Genomic DNA, 23762 nt, shown 5'->3' with positions numbered 1-23762 from the left:
TTCCCAGCGAAGGCAGGGATTCCCCTGGGCTTCTTTCTCATCTCCTCATTCAGTACGTCTCCAAGGTTTGCTGACCGAATAGCTCAGGAATTTTCTCCCTGGTACGTGGTACAATATGAAGATTTATACTTCGGTCAGATTGAGGAGAGGGTGAGGAGACCAGAAAAAAAGTAAGATTCCCTCTTGGGCAGCGTGGTGCCTCACACAGACAGTCTTGGTGGTTGATGTGAGACCTGATTGGCATAGCAATGATTTTTTCCCCCTGGAGGAGGGTCAGGCTGTAGTAAGGAAGAGATGCGGGACTTGTGTGGGGTTTAAATGGGTCGGCTTACTCCGTACTGTTCTGGCCAGTACTTTCATCAGTGTTTTTATTTGTAAGACAATATACTGTAATATTGTGTTTTATTTTAATTTTAAAATTTTAAAATGTAAAATTTTAAGAATTATTAAGTTGTTAAAGTTTATGAATGAATTTCATTAGACACAGTTTTGATGATAAATTTGTATATATAAACTGTCCTCTAATACATATTGCAAATCAAAGGATTTCATGACAAATTGTCAAAATAGAAGTTTGGTTTAACATGAAGAAATTATGAGTAATATATTATAGTTCTGTTGTGCAGCACCTTATTTGACCACTATATATATAATATATGTATATATAATTTTTTTTTTTTTTTTTCTTTGGTAAAATATTTTTTTTTTTTATGAATTAGTTTCATAAATGCAACTTTTTTGGTGATACATTTGCGTTAAGTCATAAAAATGTCAGAATCCATTGCAACTCCATAGTCGTCTTGGCAAAATAAAAGTTTGGTTTAACTTGAAGTAATTATGACAGCAAATAAAAAATAAAAAAAAATAAAATAAAACATGCAGTATTTTGTTGTGAATTGTTTTATAAATTAATTTCATCAAATGCAATTTTGGCTAAATTTGTTTCAAATCATACAACACAGAATAAAAAAAAGCCTTCAATTAAAAGCCTTTTTTTGTAAACAAAAATGTGTAATGCATTCTTTATTAATTTTATGAAATTAATATTGTAATGACTATTGAGTTAGGAGTGGTTTGGTTGCTTAAAGCATCATTAACCTAATATTTATTTTCCAAAATATATGTTGAAATTCAACTTGTACTTGTAATGTAAATCAGTTAGTTCTTTGTATCAGTATAGCGAACTACTTATAGTGAATGCATATAAATAGATCATGAGGCCTTAGAAATTTGCGAACCAGAAAGAAAATCTTTAGAGACAGATATTCAATGATTGTAGATATTCAAGAGTCACTTGTTGTCTTGGATGGCCCAGAATTCGAAGGTGATGTTGAGAAGGAGTGCATGTTACTGAAACTACAAAAAAAGATAACTTGTGGTGCTTGAGGAGCAGGATTTTCTCTGAGTCTGCTGTTATCTCCTCAGGCTGCCCGAGCAGGATCATAGGTCTGATTAACACTATGACAGTTAGTCTTTACAGCTCAGGCCTGGATTTCGACAGAGTGTCAGAGCAAATTAAAATGCCATCGTCCCAGCACAAAAACACCAGAGCAGGCATTGCCCCAGAGGGATGAAAACTATATCATAAAGACAAAAGCTTACCATGTTTGCGCTAAAATAATTGTAGAAGAGGCTGCTGTTAGTTTTGTGTTTATGATGGATCAGTCTGGATCCATTATGGTATAAAACAAAGCCCTGGGCAAAAGTAATCTGGAATACAGCCAGCTTACACTATATATAATCATACAACAAAAGGTTTTACCATGAAACCAATGAAGTTAACTCTTCTCATTGCTTCTCTTTTGATGTATACTCATTCTTTGCCAGGCTACATCCCAACAAGCCCTCAGTGATTTTGCCCCTCGATGAATAGCCCCCATTTAAATGCCCTGACTCATAAATTGTGTCTGGGTTTTTTTGTTTGATGCTTCTGTTGTTCTCGTCTAAGGATAAGGAGAACGATGTTGGCCTTTATCACCAAACCAGCTTTTAGAAAAAGGTCTTCAAAAAGATGTTTCTTCTTAACTTAGGCCTAGTCCACACTAATACGTTTTTGATTGAAAACGCATCTTTTTCTCTCCGTTTTCAAATGTATCCGGATTAATGTAGACGTTGAAGTTATTTGAGAAAGAATGAAATTCATTACAATGAAATGTAAAGCATTATAGTTGTTACTTAAATAGTTGTGGGGGTTAATGCAATGCAACAGGTGCGATGCAAAGAAATTTATATATTTTTTTTATAAAAACGTTTATGTATTAAACTATTCTGTGTTTGACTCAAATTGAAAGAATAAAGAGTTTAATTTCTATTAAGGTTTATAGGGATTTTAAGATGTAGCCTAATTAGTGATTTAAAAAATTAAGTTACTTTTTGAGTTTTTAAGTTACTTTTCGGTAATTAGTAATTTATATACAATATTGATGATGTAATTAGTAAAAGTAATTAATTACTTTTTGAAAGTAACTTACCAAACACTGTACACAATCCTGAGGTACACATGGACTCTGTTCTTTTAAACCATCTACAACATATTATTTATATATATGCCATAAAGTAAACACTGTCATAATTCTTATGTAAAACAGTAGTTGTTGCAAGCAATCATTTGCATAAATGCTTGGTATTCATTAATTGCGAAAATTCTCAGAAAATCTGAGCCTGAAGAACAATTGTACTTTCAAAACATGCAGCTCTATTTTATTTTATGAAAGCATAGCCTTTTGAAGTTTAATAATCACATAATAATAACAGTAAGCTGTGATGCGATTCCTGTTTTTTCATACACAAATATAAAACTTTTTTTTAAATGATAATCCAGATGTTTGTTATTTCAAGATATTTATGATTGCCTAGAATTTCATAACTGATTTGCAAGTGCTCATAAATATGTTTACAGTTTGTGCACGTTTGTTTTTGTCGTGAATGCAAGAGAAGCGCTCGTGCGGGCGAGCCTTTAAAATGCTTAGTTGCTTAAAAATAGAACAAGCTAAAAAGAAAACAGGATTTTATCTTATTGAAATACCACTCTTTGAGTTTGAGCTCTATCTCTTTAATGTTTCTCCTTTCGTACTCCACAGTGAAAACGTCAACACTTACTGCCTCCACATCGCTGAGGATGACGGCGAGGTGGACACTGATTTCCCTCCGCTGGACTCCAACGAGCCCATACACAAGTTTGGCTTCAGCACGCTGGCTCTGGTCGAGAAGTATTCATCTCCTGGACTGGGGCCCAAACAGTCACTCTTTGTTCGAATGTAAGAATGCCACTTAACTCAGATTTTATCGCTACTAATTACTACTTATGTCAAATCAAAAGGAAATCTAAATATCATTATACGCTTTATACATAATTCAAGTAAAATGGGTTGGTAACACTTTTTTTTTTCTGTTGTTGATGAACAATACATTTATGCCATATTCCAGAGTTTGGGGTCAGTATTTATTTATTTTATTTTAATTAATACACAGTATAGACATTTATATTGTTACAGGATTTACATTTCAAAATACAGAATAAATGCTGTTTTTTTACTTTCTGTTCATCAAATGTTATTATTTTTTGCAGCCTTGTTTATAAGAAGACACTTCTTTCAGAAAAATGAAAAATCTTACTGACCCCTAACTGTTGAATGATGGTGCATATAGTTGCATTAATACACAATTCCAAAGTAAAATCAATACAAAGTTTATTCTTCACCTGTATCTAGAAGTTTGCCTAGTTAGTGCACAGCCTGTGATAAGGCTCTTATGAGACTTCGCCCTTAAACTAATGAGGTTTAAATGCCTGGCACTCAGCCCTTAAGTTTGTTGGAGTTTTTTCCCCAGAGGCGTCTGCATGAAGCTGTTATCTTTTTTCTTTTTGTTTTGTTTTGTGAGCTCTCAGTTCGATAGTTGGTCTTCTGTGCATTTGGGCCGATATCTAATCAGCTGTTTGGTTAATGTGGCTGACAAAGTGTTAGGAGGCCACTATTAATTGGAAGTCGCTAATTGGATTTGAGTGGCATCCTGCCAGATTATCCTGCCTTTGATAGGGAACCGTAGTTTGGGCTGTAATACTGAATTTAACATTGTGCAATGAAGTTCAGTTTGTTTGTGTACGTGACAGATGTTTGTATGCAATGTTTTCTTTACTCACTCAGGTTGTGTTTTGCACTGATTAAAAAATCATGGATGGTTTTTATTAGGAAATTTACTGGTAATGTTACAACTTCTCATACTGGTAAATTGCGGGAACAAATTTACCGGTATTTTTTTAAAAGATCCTTTTCACACATCTCTTTACAGCAATTTACCATTAATTTTCCGGAAAAGTCTGTATGTGTGAAAGGGCTTACGACTGGAGTAATGATGCTGAAAATTCAGCTTTGAATCGCAGGAATAAATTACACTTTAATACATTTTCAAATAGAAAACAGTTATTTTGAATTGTAATAATATTTTACAAATTTACTGTATTTTAATCTGTATCTTAAGGAAACAAGTCCTAGAAGCAGTTTTATTTTTTCAATTTTGTATTTATTTTTACATTTTAATTTTAGAAATTTATTGTTTAATATCAGTTTTAGTACTAGTAATTTTAGTACTTCAGCTTTAACTTAATCATTTTATTTAATTTTAGCAATCATTTCTTTTTTTAATTAACGTAAATGTTCCTCAATATTTCTTTTTAGTTAATAACACAAGTATAAAAAAAATCTTACAGACCCCAAACCTAAAGTAGCGATTTGCCCAATGCAAAAACCATTAGAGTTTTATGAAAAGTTGTTTTTGTGGCCCAGCTGCTTTGCACTTTTCATGGTATTGCACATGTTTTTGTCAGTAGTTTTTTGTCCTTTATTCAATAGCTTTAAGCTGTGGGCTGGTTTTTAGAGCTCTCTGTGTCAGCTGCATGCTCCCTTCATGACATGGCACTGCAGGACCCTCGGCGAAAACTGAGCCGAAGCTCGGCCCTCAGTGGGCCATCGGGGCCGGCGACCTCTTCTGCTAGATCCCCGGCCTGATGTGAAGCCTGTCAGAAGCCCTGGCCCCGAGGCAGATGGGTCAGGACTGCTAAATGGAAGTGGACAAGCAAGTCTTCTGTCCAGAAAGTGTGAGGTCTCTGGCCTCGGGGTGTTGTTCTGTTGATAAAGTCTATCGCAGTGATGCATCCATGTGCTCAAAGTTTGACTCGTGTACTGGCCTTCAGCCTTGTGTTTAGGATTCACTCTGATAAAGCAACCCACCAACTTCTGAGTACTATACAGTAAATCTGTTTGCAAGCTTTTCTCTTGAATCTCAAACTACATTTGCAAAAAAATGTGTATACTTCAGTGGTGCAAATCTGTTTGGTGAATCAGTCTGAAGCAGTCATGAATCTGTCATTGGTCCGGATCATGGAGTGAATCAGTCAGATGACTCATTTCCACATTTACTGAACCACAAGTTAGGTCTCTTAAAGAGTTGAGAACTGTAAATATTAGAATGATTTCTGAAGGATCATATGTCTGGAGTAAAAACTGGAAAATTCAACGCTGCATCTCAGGAACAAATTCAAATAGAAAACAGTTATTTTAAATTGTAATGATTCTTCACAATTGTAGTGTTTCAGCTTCCTCAGGTTTATCTGTGAAAAACATGAATGAAGGTGTGATTTCAGTGTTGATGCTCTGTTAGACAGGAAGTTTGCATCTAATGCAAACGTTAAAGATGTATTCAATATGACTGATGATATGCCTTCCTCACCCACAGAAACGCGGCTCATGGTTTCTCCCTGATCCCGGTGGACAGCCAGAAAGTCACCATGAAGGATATTCTGCAGAAGGCCCTAAAAAAGCGTAAGGGCTCCCAGAAAGGAGCAGGTGAGATATCTCAAAGATTAATGTCTCACTTAATGTGAAAAAGAGGATGCGTTTTATATTCAAGCTTATATTCTTAAAGGGTAAGTTCACCCAAAAATAAAAATTAGCCTGTTTTTTTACCCTCAAAGCATCCTAGGTGTATATGACTTTCTTCTTTCAGACAAATCCAATCGGAGACATATAAAAAATTGTCCTGGCACCTCCAAGCCTTTCAATGGGGTTAAGCAGGTGCTTGTTGTCAACAGTTCAGAAGACGTGAAATAAAATGCATGCATGCATAAAGGCCTCCTGTAGCGAATCCATGCATTTTTGTAAGATAAATATCCATATTTCAAATGTAATAAACACTTTTTTCTCACTTCCGCTGACTTACCCGCTTACCCCATTAGCCGCGTTTTCTCTGTTGGGCCAAAAGTGGGCATGCTAGTGCGTGCCAGGGCCAGTCGCGTTTCCACTTTTACTTCTGGGGCTTGATTGTGCCTCGCCGGGGCTTCCTAGGGGCCAACGGCCAGGGTTTTTTGGCCTGACAAAAACCTTGGGCCAAAGCGGGCCAGCTGGGGCTAGAGGAGGGGTTATGAACAAATGCGGTTTCTCCACGCCTGGAGAGCGTCAGCGCCACGGATCATTCCAGAAAGCTAACAGCTATAAGAAAGTGCAATATGCTATTACTGCTTATTGCATTTCTGGTTAGATGCTAACTGCATTTTGTTGCCTTGTACCTTACATGTGCAATGATAATAAAGTTGAATCTAATCTAATCTAACACCGGCATTAAAAACTTTTCAAAATAAGTTGAGCTCAAAAATCACTTTCAGTCAGCAGTGAGTGTTTGAAATAACTTGATCACCATACAAGGCAAAAATATTTAGAAGTGGTGCAAAAGACTATGCATGCTAGGCATTAACATACCATAGTAAACATGGTAAATGTGACCACTTGAAGAAATCAGCTTCTTATTCTCTATCACAAACGTGTATTTTATTAGTAACACATTTAATCTGTCATAAGTCTCGTCTCGAGAATTTAGCTCCGCGTAGCCTGTGTCGTAATAATATAATAAGCCTAATGGTTTTTGTTCGGGAACTTTTATAACAATGTAGAAATGATCATTCTTTCTAAATGTGATGTATATAGGAAACTGTGACTACAAATAAACAGAAACAAACTTGACTGAATAAGCAGGCTATGTTCATAACGCTTTATGTCTGTGACTAATTTTCAATCCTGATAGAGGAGATTTATACATCTTCTGAAATCTGAATAAATTATCTTTCCATTGATGCATGTTTTGTTAGGATCTGACAATATTTGGCAGAGATAGAACTATTAGAAAATCTGGAATCTGAGCATGTGAAAAAATCTTAATTATTGAGAAAATCACCTTTAAAGTTGTCCAAATGAAGTTCTTAGCATTGCATGTTACTAATCGGAAATTAAATTTTGATATATTTATGGTAGGAAATTTACTAAATATCTTCATGGAACATGATCTTGACTTAAAATCCCAATGATTTTTGGCATAAAAGAAAAATGAATAACTTTGATCCATACAGTGTATTGTTGGCTGTGTAGTAAATGGTGCCTTTGAATTGTCGGTCGAACTGGTGTTTGTGTGTGCAGTTTTAATCTTAGAAAGTAAGTGAAGCCGTCTGCTGCGATTTGGCTGGATAACCGCTGCAATGTGCCGTCCTAATTTGTCATCGCTGAATGGGGCGGAATCTGATAAGACCAGAGACTTTAATACAAAAAGTCAAAGGTAACAGATCGCCCCTTTGACGGCCGTGATGAGCCGGGGCAGCGTGAGATAAGAGAGGTGAGGAGAGGAGATTGAGCCGCAGACTGACTCTGAGATGGAGAAGTGCACACAAAGAATGGAAAGCAATGGTGCGGGAACAAAAGTATATTAGAGAGGAAATGGATGAAACGCAGTTAAAATGATGGCATGTGGAGAGCCACTGGAGCCTCATCTCTGCTGAATTTACCACACACTGAGGTCAGAGCCTGCAGACAGAGGAGATCACTTCAGTAAGGATGCTAGAGGCTAGCGCTGCCAGTTTAAAGAGGCTGTTGTCTTCGCTTTTGTCTTATGTGTATCCACACAGCCTCATCAGTATGGATCACATACTCTTTCATCAACACCAAACTGACTCTCTGTAGCAGCGTTTCTTAGCATTTGTAAATAAAGAGATTTAAAAAGTTGTAAAAAAAATCTATTTATATTTAATAGCACTGTCAAAAGATTAATCGCGATTAATCGCATCCAAAATAAAAGTTTTTTCTTAATATATGTATGTGTACTGTGTTTATTTATTATGTATATATAAATACACACAGTATATATTTTGAAAACATTAACGTGTATTTTAGGGTTGTGCCGATAGATGATAGTATCGTGTATTGACGATAGTCAGAGATATCGACATAAGCAGATGTCTCTGTCGATAGTCAAATGATATTATGCTCATTCTCCTATTAATGTATTAAATTACAATAATAATATTATAATTTTTATTAGGCGGCCTATTATAATTCGGCTATCAAACTGCCCAGCTATTTCACTTTAGCACTGCATTTCTCTCTCACACACACACACACACACACACACACCAAGCCACACTGCGTGCGTGCGCTCAAAAGAGGATTAGAGCCTGTCGTCGCTGAAGAAGTTGTACCGCTTTGACTCGGATAACTCGTTAAATCCATGAAATGAAAGGGATAGAGAATGAGGAGTTGGTGTCCCACAAATTTAATTGCTGTTATACGGCAACGCGCTTTTCTCATTCATAAGAGATTAACTCTTTCTTGGTGTTACAAATAAAGTAAAGACAAAATAATAAGGCGGTGGCAGAGCGAACTTATCCATAGTAGTTCTCACGCAGTCCTTCTCTTAAAGATTGATCACTTAACTTATAAAATGCACTATGTGGTGATGACGTAGAAGGGCTATTTGATAACCACTATGGATGATAAGTTCGCTCTGCCGCCGCCTTATGTTCATGCACACTATAAATACAGTTTTGGGCGTTACAAAGTCTCCATTTAAAAACGTCTGCAGATATAAGGTATTTCATTGCACTTTAACATGTAATCTGAACGGACTATATATGTGTAATATTTTAAATCGTTTAATGCCACAGTTATGTTAGAGTGCATCTCATTCTTGTTTCTTTGGTCTCGTCATGAGGCGCGCGGTCCGGAGCAGCAGTTCAATTAAACTTTACTCCAAATATATCAACTTAACTGTTTTAGATACTTTATATTTAATGTCTTCGTTAATGCACCTGCGCGGTTTAAAACACCAAATAGTTCTGCTATGACAAGAACAAAGATTCTCTCTCTTGCTCCACCCGTGCACGATAATAACGTGTATCGTCGATCTCATGGGCTGACGATATGACGATTAGAAAAATGGCCATATCGCCCAACATTTATATATAAATGTTATATATATATATAAATCTATTTAATATATAAACAAAATTTTTCTTAAAGATATGCATGTGTGTGTGTGTATTTATATATATATACATCTTTATATATATCTACGTTTAATTTTGTTATACTGTATATTATTTGTTCAAAAGTATTACAATTTTGATGTTCTATTGTATAAATTGTTTTAAATTATTTAATACATTTTATTTTTTACATTTAAAAAAAATAATTTGTAGTAAATAGTATAATTTATAATAAAAATAATTTGTATTATAATTAGTATATTATATATTTAATTAAATATTTTTAATTAAAATATTTGAATTCTTAATTATTTTAGTAATGAATTGATTTATATTAGATTATATTATGTTATATGTTATGTCAATATTTTCCATGACTTCCATGTCTAGAAGTCCTAAAATTCTCTCATTTATGCAGGTTTTGTCATATTTTGAACTATTTTAACATATTTTAAATGATTTAGGCCGTCTTGTAAAGTTCTTATATTTGATTTTTAAATATGCTTTTTTAATTGTCAAGTCTCAATATTTCAGTTACTTTCCTCACACGTGACAATATGTGCTATTTTAGTACAACTGAACTGTCTGTAGTAATTTTAAAGATAATCCGTCACAGTGACATTTGCTTTCACTTCAAACCATTCAGCACTTTGAAATTCACAAATAGTCTAACGTGAACTTGTTTCGGAAGCTATTTTGGGTTGTAAAACACAATCTATTGGCATCTCTTTCTGCAGAAACCATGCAAGTATTTGACAGCTTTTTCAGAATCAACAAAGATGGGGAGTTTAAGAGAAAAAGAAATGCTCCGACTCTGTGAGATCCGTGTTTCTTTGTCTTTTTAAAGCTATCAGAGGAATAGCCGGCTCAGTCCTCTCAAGCATCTCAGTCTCTGGGGCAAACAAACAAACCCAGTGTTTTTCTTTTCAGATTTGTGACATCTTAGACATGTCTCCAAAAAAAGAGAAATGTCAGCTTGCTCTTAAAAGTACGAGCACCCTCAGTTATAATAGCATCTTTAGTTCCAGTGGTTTGAGAGTACTTGTGTTTGATGCACTGCCTCATCAGAGACGGATTGATTTGACAGCAACCCAAGAGAGCCCTCAGAGGGAATTTAATTGGAAATAAACCTACAGAATTGCCCCGCGGGCAGTGAGCCATTGCCCCGTCCCCGTCCAGCATCCCATCTTGCAGGTGATTGTTTCTCTTTTAGTCTGAGATGGTGTCTCAGAAGACGTCTTGAGTGGATGTGATGGGGTAGTTGGTCCAGAAGAGAAGCGTTAGACGGCGCAGGCCGCGCTCTCATCTGCATTTAGATGAGTATTGATTGTTTATTCACCCTCTGGAGACAAGAGACCGATGTAATCTTCTGTCCACTCTCTTCTGCACCAGCCGTTCACTGTTTGGCCATTTTTTTCCGCTCTTATTTTAAGCAGTTGTTTTTCCATTATGTATTAGTTTAGTCCTTTCTGATCTGAACAAGGAACAAAAAACTAAAGTAAATCTTTTTATATATATATATATATATATATATATATATATATATATATATATATATATATATATATTATACTTAAATATTTGATGTATATATTTCATATGTGTGTGTAATATTGCAATATAAATTACATGTTTGTTTATTGTATTAGTTTTATAGAGTTTTTAATTACTATACTAATAGCGGGAAAAAAGTAAATAAATGTACATATATATATATATATATATATATATATATATATATACAGGGTGCACATAAGTGGTCTGCATTCGCGGGCAAAATAAAAAATGTGTTATATAAATATGTTCTGACAGCGCATTTGCGTACCGACATGGTTGAAAGCTGTTAATACACAATTACCATTTTAGATCACAAACTGTACTATATAAGTTTTATTTTCAACCTGAAAGCATAAATCTAGGCAATGCCATGCCGTTTTCAAAGCACAATGCAAAACTGTGACATCCATCCACTGACGCTCTTTAATAAGCAACGCTAAATCCGGAAGCGTTGATTGTATACTTACTTGTTGGCAACCTGCCAAAATAAAAGCCTGCTATATGATGAAATATGATGAAAACACTTTTATTTATTTATTTTTAGACTCTTTTATCCAAAGCGACTTAAAATTGGGGAATGCATAAAGTGATTCTTCTTAAAGAGGCAAACAAAGTACTAGTAAATATTAGCGTTTTATTTTTAATAAAATAAATGTATTTGTATTTAATACTAGGACTGCCTTTTATTTTTTATAATATTATCACACACTATTATTTAGTTTATTTACTATTATTTTATATTAAAAAAAAACTAAATAAATAAAGTGCAATAATATTGTAACTATTATTAATTCATTTTTTTATAGTTATATTTAATGGGTCACGCTATATGCAGTGTGAGGACCAAACCAAATCTCCAGGTTCTCTTATGAGAACCAGGCTTAAAAAAATTATTTGCAAAAATTATTTCCCCGTATATAAAGTATGATTCAAATTAAAGTAAATAGTTAATATAAATTTAAATTGAAATCGAATAAACCCTTGTAAACATTGATTAAACACATACACACATATATAAATTATGTATATTTATTTTCAATAAAATAATATCTAATTAAGCATATTAGTGATATACAGAAATTTATATTTATATGAAATATGAATATTTATTTAATGGTATTAATTTAAATTTGTTTATTTAATGTTTAATCACTTAGATTAAAAAAAAAAAACATTTAAATCCATGTATGGATATTTTAAAAATTAGTCTAATAATTGAGAAAAATGCTATTGCTTTGATTTTCGGTAAGGCGTGTGGACACTAAAAGCGTGCACACTGTTAAATATGACTGTTTTATGAGCGGCTCAGGGTTTGTTAAGCTCTGTGGGTCTGTTGGGGGAGATAAGCACGATTGAATGCATCCTGTGGGTCTTATCAGGGTAAATGTTGGTGACATTTGGGAGGCGGCGATGGCTGCGGTTTGGGGTCGGTGTGCTTGTGTGTGAACTACAGATGAGCTCAGACCGTGACTGTTGTGCTTTATGTGCTTAGGGCGAATGCATTGAGACATTATACAAAGATGAACATTTTCAGCAGTTGCTGGATTTGTGGGAATTTAGTATCAGCTGTTTTATTTAGTACATGGCTCGATATTTTTAATGACACTCTGAGTGGATTTGTAGCCCCACATGGTACGTCTGGTCTCTGGTTAAACTCTTAATATTAAATATCATTTGATATCATGTGTCTTGTTGGGTAAGAGGTGTGCTGTTACTTTACTGAGTGATCAGACGGAGGATAAAATAGAGGGAAAACAACCTCTCAGCTCACTGAGATCAGCGCAGGGTTGCAGGGACGCTTGTAAAAGGTCAGATGGTGTGTTTCTGAGTTAGACTCAGTCTCCTGCTCTTCAGTGTTCATATTTCAGAGCAGTGCTCTCTCCTTCTTCCAAACACTCGACTGGTCTGATTCCTGCACGTCAGGCTCTGAACTGAAGTGTTGTATAGAATTGATTCACTCTTTGGCTTCGTTTGGGTTCTGATGAGTCTCGTTTTGTGCTGCTGGAGGCTGTCATGAACGTATTTCTTTCTCCATAGAGGTCGTAAGCTTTCGGAGGCTCTGGTGACATTTTGGAAAACCACGGTATTTGCAAAAGGGTAAATATTGCCCTGAGTGTTTGCCCTATTTAGATTGGCAGCTTCTCTCTATTGTTTTTTCCCCTCCTTTTCTGGAGAAAAAAAAAACAAGGGAAGACTTAATCCTGCCTCTGGGCATTTTTCCCTGCTTCTGACAAGAAATAAACAGCCATTCCTTTGGTTTTATAGCCATCAGTTGTTCCCGCAAGGCAATAGTTATTGACTTATCTTTACAAAACTCTCCAAATGAGAGAGAAAGGTCTGTGAAGACCAGTCTTTAGGTCTTAGATGGGTTGATAACATCTGATTGGACAATAAAAAGTCAAATTAGACTGTTTGAACTGAGCAATATTAACGTTATAAAGAGAAGCCTAAAGCTGTAAATCCCAGCACATTATCTCTAACAGATTGTTGTTCATCCTGAAGTCCTTTATGACGGCTGCCTTCTCGCAAGGCAAGGGCTCTATATGAGCGTATTAAACTGTTCAGAGGTTCAGAGTGCATACGAGGTCAGTATAGCAGAGATGATTCATGTTATGAGAAAGAGAGAAAAAAACAATACTACTGTTGAGAAATCACCAAGGCTGCATTTATTTGATAAAAAAAAAATTGAAAAAAAAAAAAACTGCTGAAGCTCTGTTTGAAATTTTCTACTAAAATGAGATCTGTATTATTTATATTTTTGTATGTAACACTAAGATTGTTTTTAGAATCTAAATTTGCATGGTTTGATAAAATGCATAACAATAAAGTTGAATTATGTTATGTATATGCAACAAGTAAATGCTAATGCTTAATGGCATGAGCACATGATCTTTGAATGTTATTGTGCTATTAATGGTCTTAGAGCTCTAGAAGTGCAGTGAAATGCATTTTGTAGCTCATGTGAGCCGAGTGCAAATGCAGTCAAATAAACCAGACTCAAATCAAACCCTTGTGTGATTTGTTTCAGGCCCCATGTATCGTCTGGAGAAGCAAACCGAACCGAATGTGGCGGTGGATTTGGACAGTACACTGGAGAGCCAGGGAACCATGGAGTTCTGCTTGGTTCGAGAAAACAGTCAGTTTTGATGACATTTCTGATGTTGCATGATCTTTGAGCATCTCTCATTCATAAACATAAATGTAAAGTGCACACCTAATGCACACATCATCTTCTCCACCCCGTCCCGTCCCGTCTTCATCCGCAGGTTCTCGAGGCGAGGAGAGCTCAGAGGAGGACCCGCCTATAGACATCACTACGGTACAGGACATGTTGAGCAGCCACCACTACAAGTCCTTCAAGATCAGCATGATCCACAAGCTCCGCTTCACCACAGATGTGCAGCTAGGTACGGTTTCCACATCTCTGTATGTTACACTGATGAAATATCTGGCACTACTTCTGGAAAAACAGATCAACGTTCAGATTCAGTACAAGAGTTGTCTCTTCAGATTCAGTGAACCTCTCAGGCGCAGAACAAAATAGAGTACTTTACTGTAGTGTTGATATTAAGACATGGTATAATACTGTATAGTGTAGAAGCATATAAAAAAAATGTAATTGTGTAGTATTATTGTTCTTAAAAGTATGGTTTAGGAAAGCATGCCACTGTAGTAAAACAATAAAATAGAATAAATAACGTGCCATTAGTATTTTCTTTCAGTCACATTATGGTATAATAAATATTATTATTGTGTAGTTATAACTAGTATTATATAGTAATAGTTAAATCAATTCTATATTATATAAATAAATATGCATTTACTAAATATTCTAACAAAATTAAAAAAAGGAAAAAAATATATATATATATTTTAATCGCACATAAATGTAGTTTAATTTTAATATAGTATAGTATTAACAAAATACTATCTTCTTTTAGTATTATAAATTATGTATTTATGTACATTTTATAATTGTTAAAGAACTTTTATATTAAGTTATTTTTTTATTTTATTTGTATACACACACACACACACACACACACACGTATGTGTGTTTAATTGTTTTATAAATAGTAATAATTTCTATTATGCTATTGTCATACAGAAAAGGATATTATTTGTATTTATATATGATATATACTTATGTATTTTTGTAATATGCATGTATATGTACAATTTTATATATGTTATTGTATTATATGGTATAGTTTAGTTTGGCACAAACACTAGAAATAATAGAAAGTGTCTCCAGTTTTGGTTGTTTCTCCTGACTTCTCAGTTTCTCCACTTCTCACAGTGCACGATCCAACTCTTGAACAAAGGTTTGGCAGATGGTCCTCAGATCAAACACAGAACGGTTTTGTGAAAGCACACTTGACAGTAGCTCCAGTCACAGCTCCATCCCAATTACAGCAGCGCTCCAGGCGCAGGAAGCCTGTGTGAGCCAGGGAATCTCTTTAGGAATTTCACTGCGATTGACAGACTGGAATGTTTTTCTGGCACACTGATGTTTGCATGCTATTTCTTTAAATCGTGTGAATGATGGACAGCTGTCACATCCATTATGGATAGACTGTGTGTGTGTGCTTCTGAGATAGACCTGTAATAATATTCCAGACCCCTCTCTCTCACAGTCTCCTTTCATATTTAAATAACAGGGAAAATAAACCCACACACCTGTTCATCTTTAGAACCTGGACGACAACTCTTTTGATAGAAACTGACAGTTGAGTGATTTCTAAAATAAAACCTTCTCACTTTTCCAGGAATTTCTGGTGAAAAGGTGGAGATCGATCCTGTCACCAATCAGAAGACGAGCACAAAGTTCTGGATCCGACAGAAGCCGATCTCCATCGACTCGGATCTGCTGTGTGCCTGTGACCTGGTGGAGGAAAAGAGTCCAAGTCAGTTCTGCTCCGACTTTTGTCAAATATGCATGAAATCCTTATTCATTTATATACACTACCATTCAAAGTTTGGAAATCAAAATGTTTTTTAAAAATTGCCGTTCTGTTCACCAAGGCTGTATTAATTTGATGAAAAAAACAGTGAAAACATTAATATTGTGAAATATTATTGCAAGTCAAAATAACCATTTTCTTTTAAAATATATCTTAAAATGTAATTTATTCCTGTGTTGGCAAAGCTGAATTCCCTGCAGCCATTATGCCAGTCTTCATTTGCTATTATATTTTTTCTTTATATTTTGAGTTCGTTTTTATTTTCCAGTTTTCTGTTTTCTTTTTTAATTTCGGTTAAAACATTTTTTTGGGGGGGGGTATTTTTTACAGTTTCTTTTTTTCTTTTTCTTTTTTAGTTAATTTAATCAAACAAAATGTAATTACAATGTTGGCAACCAAGGTTTTTATATATTATATTATATTCCAGTTAACATCTAAGTATTAGTTAGCTATAATAACTCTGCTCCAGTGTCACATGATCCTTCAGAAATCATTCTAATATGCAGTTTTGTGGTTTAAAACAAATTCTTGTGATGATTAGTGTTGAAAACAGTTCATACGTGTAAACGGTGATGCTTTTTTCAGGATACATTGATGGACATTGTTCAACAGAACAACATTTATTTGAAATAGAAATATGTCCCTTTTAATCAATTTAATGCATCCTTTAAAATGTATTTATTTATTATTAAAAACTGAATAACAAAGATTTTTCTACCTGTTGTATACTTCCAGTAGAGTAATAGGAACTGCCTCTCTAGCCTCCTCTGATAAAACGTCTCTGGTTTATATAGAAACTCTTTTGATGTCCCACATCACTGAAGACTGACAGATATAGTGTAGCACTGCAAACTCACCAAGGGATTTAAATTACATTACACTTACAGGAAACCCCCGTTACCAAAAACAAAATCTATTTACGCAGCCTTTCTGTAAGGTTTGCATTGGTAAGTGATGCAGACATCTCTTCTTAGCGGATATGACAGGGCCACGAGACGCGTGCTGCTAACGGTGATTGATGAAGTGCAGACAGATTGCTGAAGTCTGCTCACACCGATGCTCCGGCTTCGCCTGGAAGTGCTCCAGTCTCTCAGTCACTGAGCGTTTGGCTCTGTGTGTTCAAATTCAAAGATGCCAGAGCTCATATTTGAGGTTAATTGTGTGATATGTAATATTATAAAAGAATCCTGGTTTCCACAAAAATAAGAAGCAACACAAATGTTTTCAACATTGATAAAAATCAGAAATATGCCTTGAGCATAAAATCAGTATATTAGAATGATTTCTGAAGATCTCATGACACTGAAGACGGGAGGAATGATGCTGAAAATACAGCTGCACATCACAGGAATGAATATCATTTTAAATATTAATATTCAATTTTTGTAAATAGTAATATTTCACAAGTTTTGATTGTATTTATGGTCAAATAAATGCAGCCTTGATTAGCATAAGATTTTTTTTTTCAAAACATTATAACATGTCACTGACCCTTAAACGCTTGAATTGTGCGTATATTTTTATTTTATTTTTGATAGCCCTGGGTTATTTTATTGTCTGGGTGTTTTACGTTTTCTTGGTGCAAACATAAGATCTCTCTTTCTTTATTCATTTATTAATGCAATGATCAGTTTATCATTTTTATATATATATATATATATATATATATATATATATATATATATATATATATATATATATATATATATATATATATATATATATATATATATATATATTATAAATGTATTTTTTTATTTTTTCTGAAAGTAACTTTAAGATCTTTATGGTTTCTTTTATTAGGTCATGCAATATTTAAGCTCACATATCTAAGCAACCACGATTACAAAGCCCTGTACTTCGAGTGTGATGCTGCTACCGTCAATGAGATTGTGCTCAAGGTAGGATTTATAGTATTTTACTGCTTTTTGTGTATTAATTCGATCAAATTCACAGGAAGTGTGTCATTTCCTCTTCCTCTGCCAGGTGAACTACATTCTGGAGTCTCGTGCCAGTACGTCGAGGGCGGATTACTTCGCCCAGAAGCAACGGAAACTGAACCGTCGCACAAGCTTCAGTTTCCAGAAGGACAAAAAGTCGGGCCAGTAGAGCTAGTGGCCAAACCGATCAGCAGACTCTGAACCAAACGGCCTGCATGAACAGAGGCAGAGAGAAAGATGGGAAACATAAAGAATAGTAGGATGGCGAGAGTTTTAGATGAAAATGCATTTACATCCAGATGGAGAAATCAGCCTCTCAAGGTCGACCTTTTTTGGACTGACGGTCCTTAATCATATCAGAGCACTAATGCTCTCTGCTGTCACTCGAATGTACTAGCAAAACCAACCAACAATCTAATTGAACAATTATATTAACGTTTGAAGCCACAGCCATCGCCCAGACCAGACAGAACCACCGTCTGGACTCTGAATGCCACGGACCGAGAACTTGCTGCTGTTAGCGTCAAAGACTTCCTTCCACTGCCTCCAAACCAACTGTACATAAACACACCAAACGAACGCAGTCGGAAACTTACAGGCCAGAAAGAGCAAGCGAACCGTATTAGCTGTTCCCGTATGTATCAAAGATGTTAACTCAAACTGCATCGGACACTGACACGTAATCACCGTATTTTTTTTTTATTTTTATGAAAATGTAAATAGCAAACGCATTCAGGGTCTGATGACAAACCCTCTCTGGCCATAGTACTTCAGTGCCTGCTACAGATCAACAGGACGAATGCGTTCTTCGAGATTTTACGCGTCCGCTGGTTAAGTCGGGAAACTCTTTTTACCACCAGAGGAGGTTAATAGGTTAAGGAATGACAGATTTTTAATGATCAAATATGAAATTAATAACTACTTTTTACTGTGATGTGTTTTTGCCCCTCTGCATTGTATCTTTGGATTGGATATATATATATATTATAAGGAACCAATCGCCGTGTATTTCCGCCGGATGTTTTGGTTTATTCTGACTGTCTTCTCGGGCTGCAGTGGGAATGTATGACATTTGTTTCTAGATGTTAAAGATAACATTATTACGCTAGGTTCATTTCATCCGTGTCTGCCGCCGACTCAACCTGAAACTCTCGCTCTATAACTCCACTTCAAACGCTGCTGTTGTTAAACTGGATTCAGGGTGTTCGTTCTATCCAAAACTGTTCTGACTCAGGTTTCCGACTGCCATGTTGTCTTGACTGATCTTGTATCATTTTTCTTTTTTTTCTTTTTACAAAGCTGGAGAGCGATGACTGATTGTCAGCTCAGCGCTGACGGATGGACAAAGAGAGTGTGTTTTCCTGTGACAGGGATAACAGCTGAATAGACATTTCAAATAAAACTTTATTTATAATATTCCGATGAACAGGGGGGGGTTATCATGCGGCCTATGGAATCAATATTTGCTACAGTACATGTATACTGTATATAAGTAGATTTTTTAATTAAAGAATGAACTATGATATATTTGTCCTGGTGTCATTTTTGTTGGGTTTTAATAATTTTGTCTTCTGTGCTTACACTGTCGCGTAAGGTAGGCAGCATAATTGTGTTTAATTTGAAGTCGCCTTCATAAGGGACAAATTCGAATGAAGCATTGCATGAATTTTTCACAGATAAGGCAATCCCTGAATGCATCGCGACGTGAAGCTCATCAAGCCGGCAGATAAGTAATCAGATATTTCATTTAATAAATGTAAATTATTGATTAAAATTGCTTGGTTTTTTTTAGAATTTATTATTGGAGTCAGTTGATTTTCACTTGTTTTGCTTGAAGAAGCACTTTTGAGTGTCTGTGTAGAGCACTCTCAATCAAATACATACGTTTTTATCACAGCTACAAAATAAAAGGTAGCTGCCTTTGTCGACAGGTCATTGTACGGTTTAAACTATGTCAGGAAGATAAAATGTTATCAAAGGCACCTTATATTTGACATATTTTATCTTAGGCTAGTAAGTTCTGAATCATATTTTCTTTGCTCTTCACTAAACTGTCTAAAAAGGGTAATATTTTTTTTTTTCATTTTGTGGGAAAATTACAGTTTTGAACATATAAGGTAATAATAATAAAAAATAACTACACAGCAGCAAAACAAATATATATATATATATATATATATATATATATATATATATATATATATATATATATATATATATATATATATATATATATAATCTATTTTTTTTTATTACATGTGAAGCATGCATCTCTGTAACTATAAGGCCACCAAACTTTATGCATAAAGTAAATATGATCTGTTGATTTCATGCTGACTTTAACACCTGGCCTTTAATTCAAATCACTAAATGAAAAATATTGTGTTGTCAAATGCAGTGAGATGTCCCCTGCCTTCTTACAGTCACTGAATGAGTTTGGTCTCTGTATAATGTAGAGAAATCTCTTTGTTGCAACATTAATACAAAGCCAAGAACGTTTGTTAGCCTCCAGCTAGTGCAGGTTTCTTCTGTCACATTTTGTTTGCTTTTCTCCACCAACCCTACAGGCCTCAAGAGAGCCAGACATCCAACTAAATGAGGAGTAGTCAGCACTCGCTGCTTCATCTTATGTTTATATACAGTTTCTAAGATGGAACAATTCTGATTTTGTAACATGGAAAATGACTTTAAAAGACAAGTAGCTGTCTACTATAACACACACATTTTTAACTGTATAGAAAGTTTTGGTACAATGAGTAATATCTCAGTCTTATCAGAATTTAATAGGATAATATTATTGTCATCCAGTCTTTTACTTTTTTAATACACTCTGTTAGCTTAGATAATTTAGAAGTTTCATCTTAAGATGTATAGTTGAGTATCATTACTATAATGGAAACTAATCTCAGAATTTCTAATAATATTACCAAGTGGCAACATGTATATTGGAAATAGCAGAGGACCTAGGACAGATCCTTGTGGCACTCCATACTTTACTGCATTTTATTGAGATGATTCCCCGTTTAAATAGACAAAGTGATAGCAATCAGAAAGGTAGGATCTTAACCATCTTAGAGCCTGCCCTTAAATACCTGTATAGTTTTGTAATCGATCTATGAGTATGTCATGATCTATGGTGTCGAACATAGCACTAAGATCAGGTAAAACTAGCAATGAGATGCAGCCTTGATCTATTTATATCGATTGATATTTTTTTGTTTAAACAAATTACTAATATATATTATACATATCATTTGTTATTTTATTTTTTGCAGTAATTAAAATGTTATTTTTTGACAATTGTATTACAATTGTAGTACTATTTGTAGTATGTAAATTGTTTATATTAAAGTGTAAAAGTTTTGTTGTAATTGAAATTATATTTGTATATTTATTTATTTAAATTAAAGTATGTAAATGATATACTATATATTTATTTATAGAAGAAAATTAGGCTATATATTTAAATTATAAAATGTTTTGGTAAACCAATAAAAAGCATGTTAATGCCAGATGTCCAAGAGTCTGTGTCTTGTTTTTGATTACCTTAGTGTTAGAGTTAACAACATTTTAGTCCCAAGTTGTGTTAATGTTAATTTTGTAATGACATAATCCTAGCTTTGTTATTTTCTATGCGGCACTTGTATGTTTGGTTTGCAAATGTTAGTTCAGTTTTATATGAATGCTGCAAGAGATTCAACCTTTTCATTTTTTTCAGTTGCATTTGTATGGATTTCTTGAACTGAATGATTAATGCACTTATCTTTCCCTCAGTGTTTCCATTTTCAACAGGCTTCGTGAATTTTGTCAGAGTATGGAAACCTTGAACGTTTTTGCCGCAAGATCAGATGCATGAATGCTGTTTAGGAAACCACTGATTGTATTTCACTTTGCAGTGTAACGAAAAAGACCAACAACCAATCGACTTGATTTATAAAGGATGCAAGCAGCAGCAGCATTTCAGCAAAAGGTAACATCTCGCCTGTGGGGTTAAACGCTGGGAATCAGAGCCCAGCTGGCAGAGGACTCATCCTTACAGAGGCCTCTGTCTTGAGGTTCTTCTGCAGCTGTGGTCCCTGAGAGATCTTTTTCTGCCCTCCACGAGAACCGGAGATAGACACTGGTTAAAAATATCCTAAGACCTCGCCACAACTGAGACAATAAAGTTAATTCAGAGTGACAGTCATGGAGCCGGAGCCGGATTTTCTCAGTTCTTGTTGCAGGAGAAAGAGGCTTGTTTCTCCTCGGCTCTTGTCACGATGCTTGTTTTGGCTCTGCAGCACTCCAGTGTCTCTCTGCATCCTCACTGGACTCTTTCCAGACTGTGTCAGTTTGGCTTTTGAACATAGTACATTTTTGTTTCTGCCGGGTGCAATTGTTTTGATGGTAGTCTGTCTTTCAGTCCACTAGTTGTGAATGTGGATGCACTCGGTGTTAGTTTCATGTTTTCAGAGCTGCCTGGGAATTTTTGAAGGTTGAAATCTGGTTTTGTTTTTCAAGATATACAGGCCTTGGTTACCGAAGATTTTACCATTTACTTTTTTTCCTAAGAGATTTTTTTTTTTTTTTTTTATGCAGAGATTCAGGAAGAAAAGTATGTGTGTGTGTATTAGGGCTGTCAAACTGTCAAATCAATTAATGCCATTCAAAATCAATGTTTGCGTTTACATAATATATGTGTGTGTACTGTTTATTTATGTATAAATATTAATATTTAAGAATTTCTGTTGATTCTTGTTGATCCTGGAACAATATTCCAGGCAACCAATCAGAATTGAGGGATAGGTTTAAGGAAATGTGAGTTTTAGCCTTTCAAACAGATTTTGGTGTTTCTATACTATTGTAATTCATTGTTGTTCCTTTCCCTCTGATTTTATGGATAAATTATGGGTAGGGTTAGTTTATGGTTAGGTCTATTGTTTTGGGCAATAATGTTAATCTAGGAACATGTCATATGTATGTGTGTGTATATATACATTAAAATATACACAGCACACACATAATGTAAACTCAAAATTTGATTTCTGATTTTTTATTTTATTTATTTATATATGTTTGTATTTTAATAATACAGCACCATGCCCATTCAGCAAAACATGAAGCAATATAGGCTAGACCAAGAGCCACATTCATAACGCCGCGTGTTTGTTTGATTTATATCAGACTGCCTGGAGCAGTAAAATGCATTTTCTCATATAAATTTTTCTTCATGTATATCCTCCTTCTGTCTGTGTTTTCCAGCAGCAGCAGCAGCAGATCTTCAGACGGAAGCTGACTGCCGTCTAGAGGCGACAAATGCTAAACGAGCAGGTGTTTTCTGCAAACACGCACGCTTGACGGGTCTGAACGCACTCACATCTTATAGGTGTCGTGCATTATGCACTTTATTTAAGTGCATTAACCGCCGAAATCCTGAATGTTAAAATTTGCATGAATATAATTAAACCACCTCAGATATTCATTGTTCAACAGTATTTCGGTCTACTCTCTGCTTAAATCAATTAATCAAATAAACAGTAAATTATAAAAGAGAGACTTCACGCGTGTAGTACTCCACATGCGCACTCTGTGGTGTATTAAATGTAAAATCAAGTCATGGGTATTGCATACATAAAATTAATACATGCTGCAGCAATATTAAAATAGTATGGTATTCCAAACATAGACCTTATTATTTAGTGCTCCATAACAAGCCATGATTAAATGCTAATGCAAACAAATAACAATTTTAGCTTGGGCTTTGCTGCTACCTGGAGGTCAAACATTGAGACAACAACACGTGACGTCATCGTTCCAATTGTTGACCGTTGTTTCTTACTAAAAACAAAAGGGGATTTTTTTATTATTATTATTTTTATTATTACTAGTTTCCTGTTAAAGCTGCAAAGATAAAGTAAAAAATACTGACAGATATATACTAGATCATGTAATTTTATTAACTTTAAAAACTGTTTCATGGCGTTTTGTTTTTGTCAGCTGAGCAATCATATATGTTGTTAGACA

At 34.8% G+C, this 23762-nt stretch overlaps 1 protein-coding gene across 2 annotated transcripts in view; it reads left to right on the top strand.

Annotated features, from left to right (window-relative positions):
- Nucleotides 1-19282, top strand: part of mapkap1 (MAPK associated protein 1) — a 28941-nt gene extending 9659 nt beyond the window's left edge. For both annotated transcript variants that reach the window (XM_026240560.1, XM_026240561.1), the window contains 7 exons: nt 3081-3257; nt 5731-5840; nt 13884-13991; nt 14122-14262; nt 15625-15762; nt 17623-17720; nt 17806-19282. In XM_026240560.1, the coding sequence (XP_026096345.1) occupies nt 3081-3257; nt 5731-5840; nt 13884-13991; nt 14122-14262; nt 15625-15762; nt 17623-17720; nt 17806-17928 (895 nt within the window). In that variant the 3' untranslated portion in view covers nt 17929-19282. The remainder of the gene's footprint in view (nt 1-3080; nt 3258-5730; nt 5841-13883; nt 13992-14121; nt 14263-15624; nt 15763-17622; nt 17721-17805) is intronic.
- Nucleotides 19283-23762: the final 4480 nt, after the last annotated feature.

Source organism: Carassius auratus, linkage group LG30F, assembly GCF_003368295.1.
Source record: "Carassius auratus strain Wakin linkage group LG30F, ASM336829v1, whole genome shotgun sequence".
Taxonomy (NCBI): Eukaryota; Metazoa; Chordata; class Actinopteri; order Cypriniformes; family Cyprinidae; genus Carassius; species Carassius auratus.
Note: the sequence above shows the minus strand (reverse complement) of the source record. Positions and strands in the feature narration are given on the sequence as shown.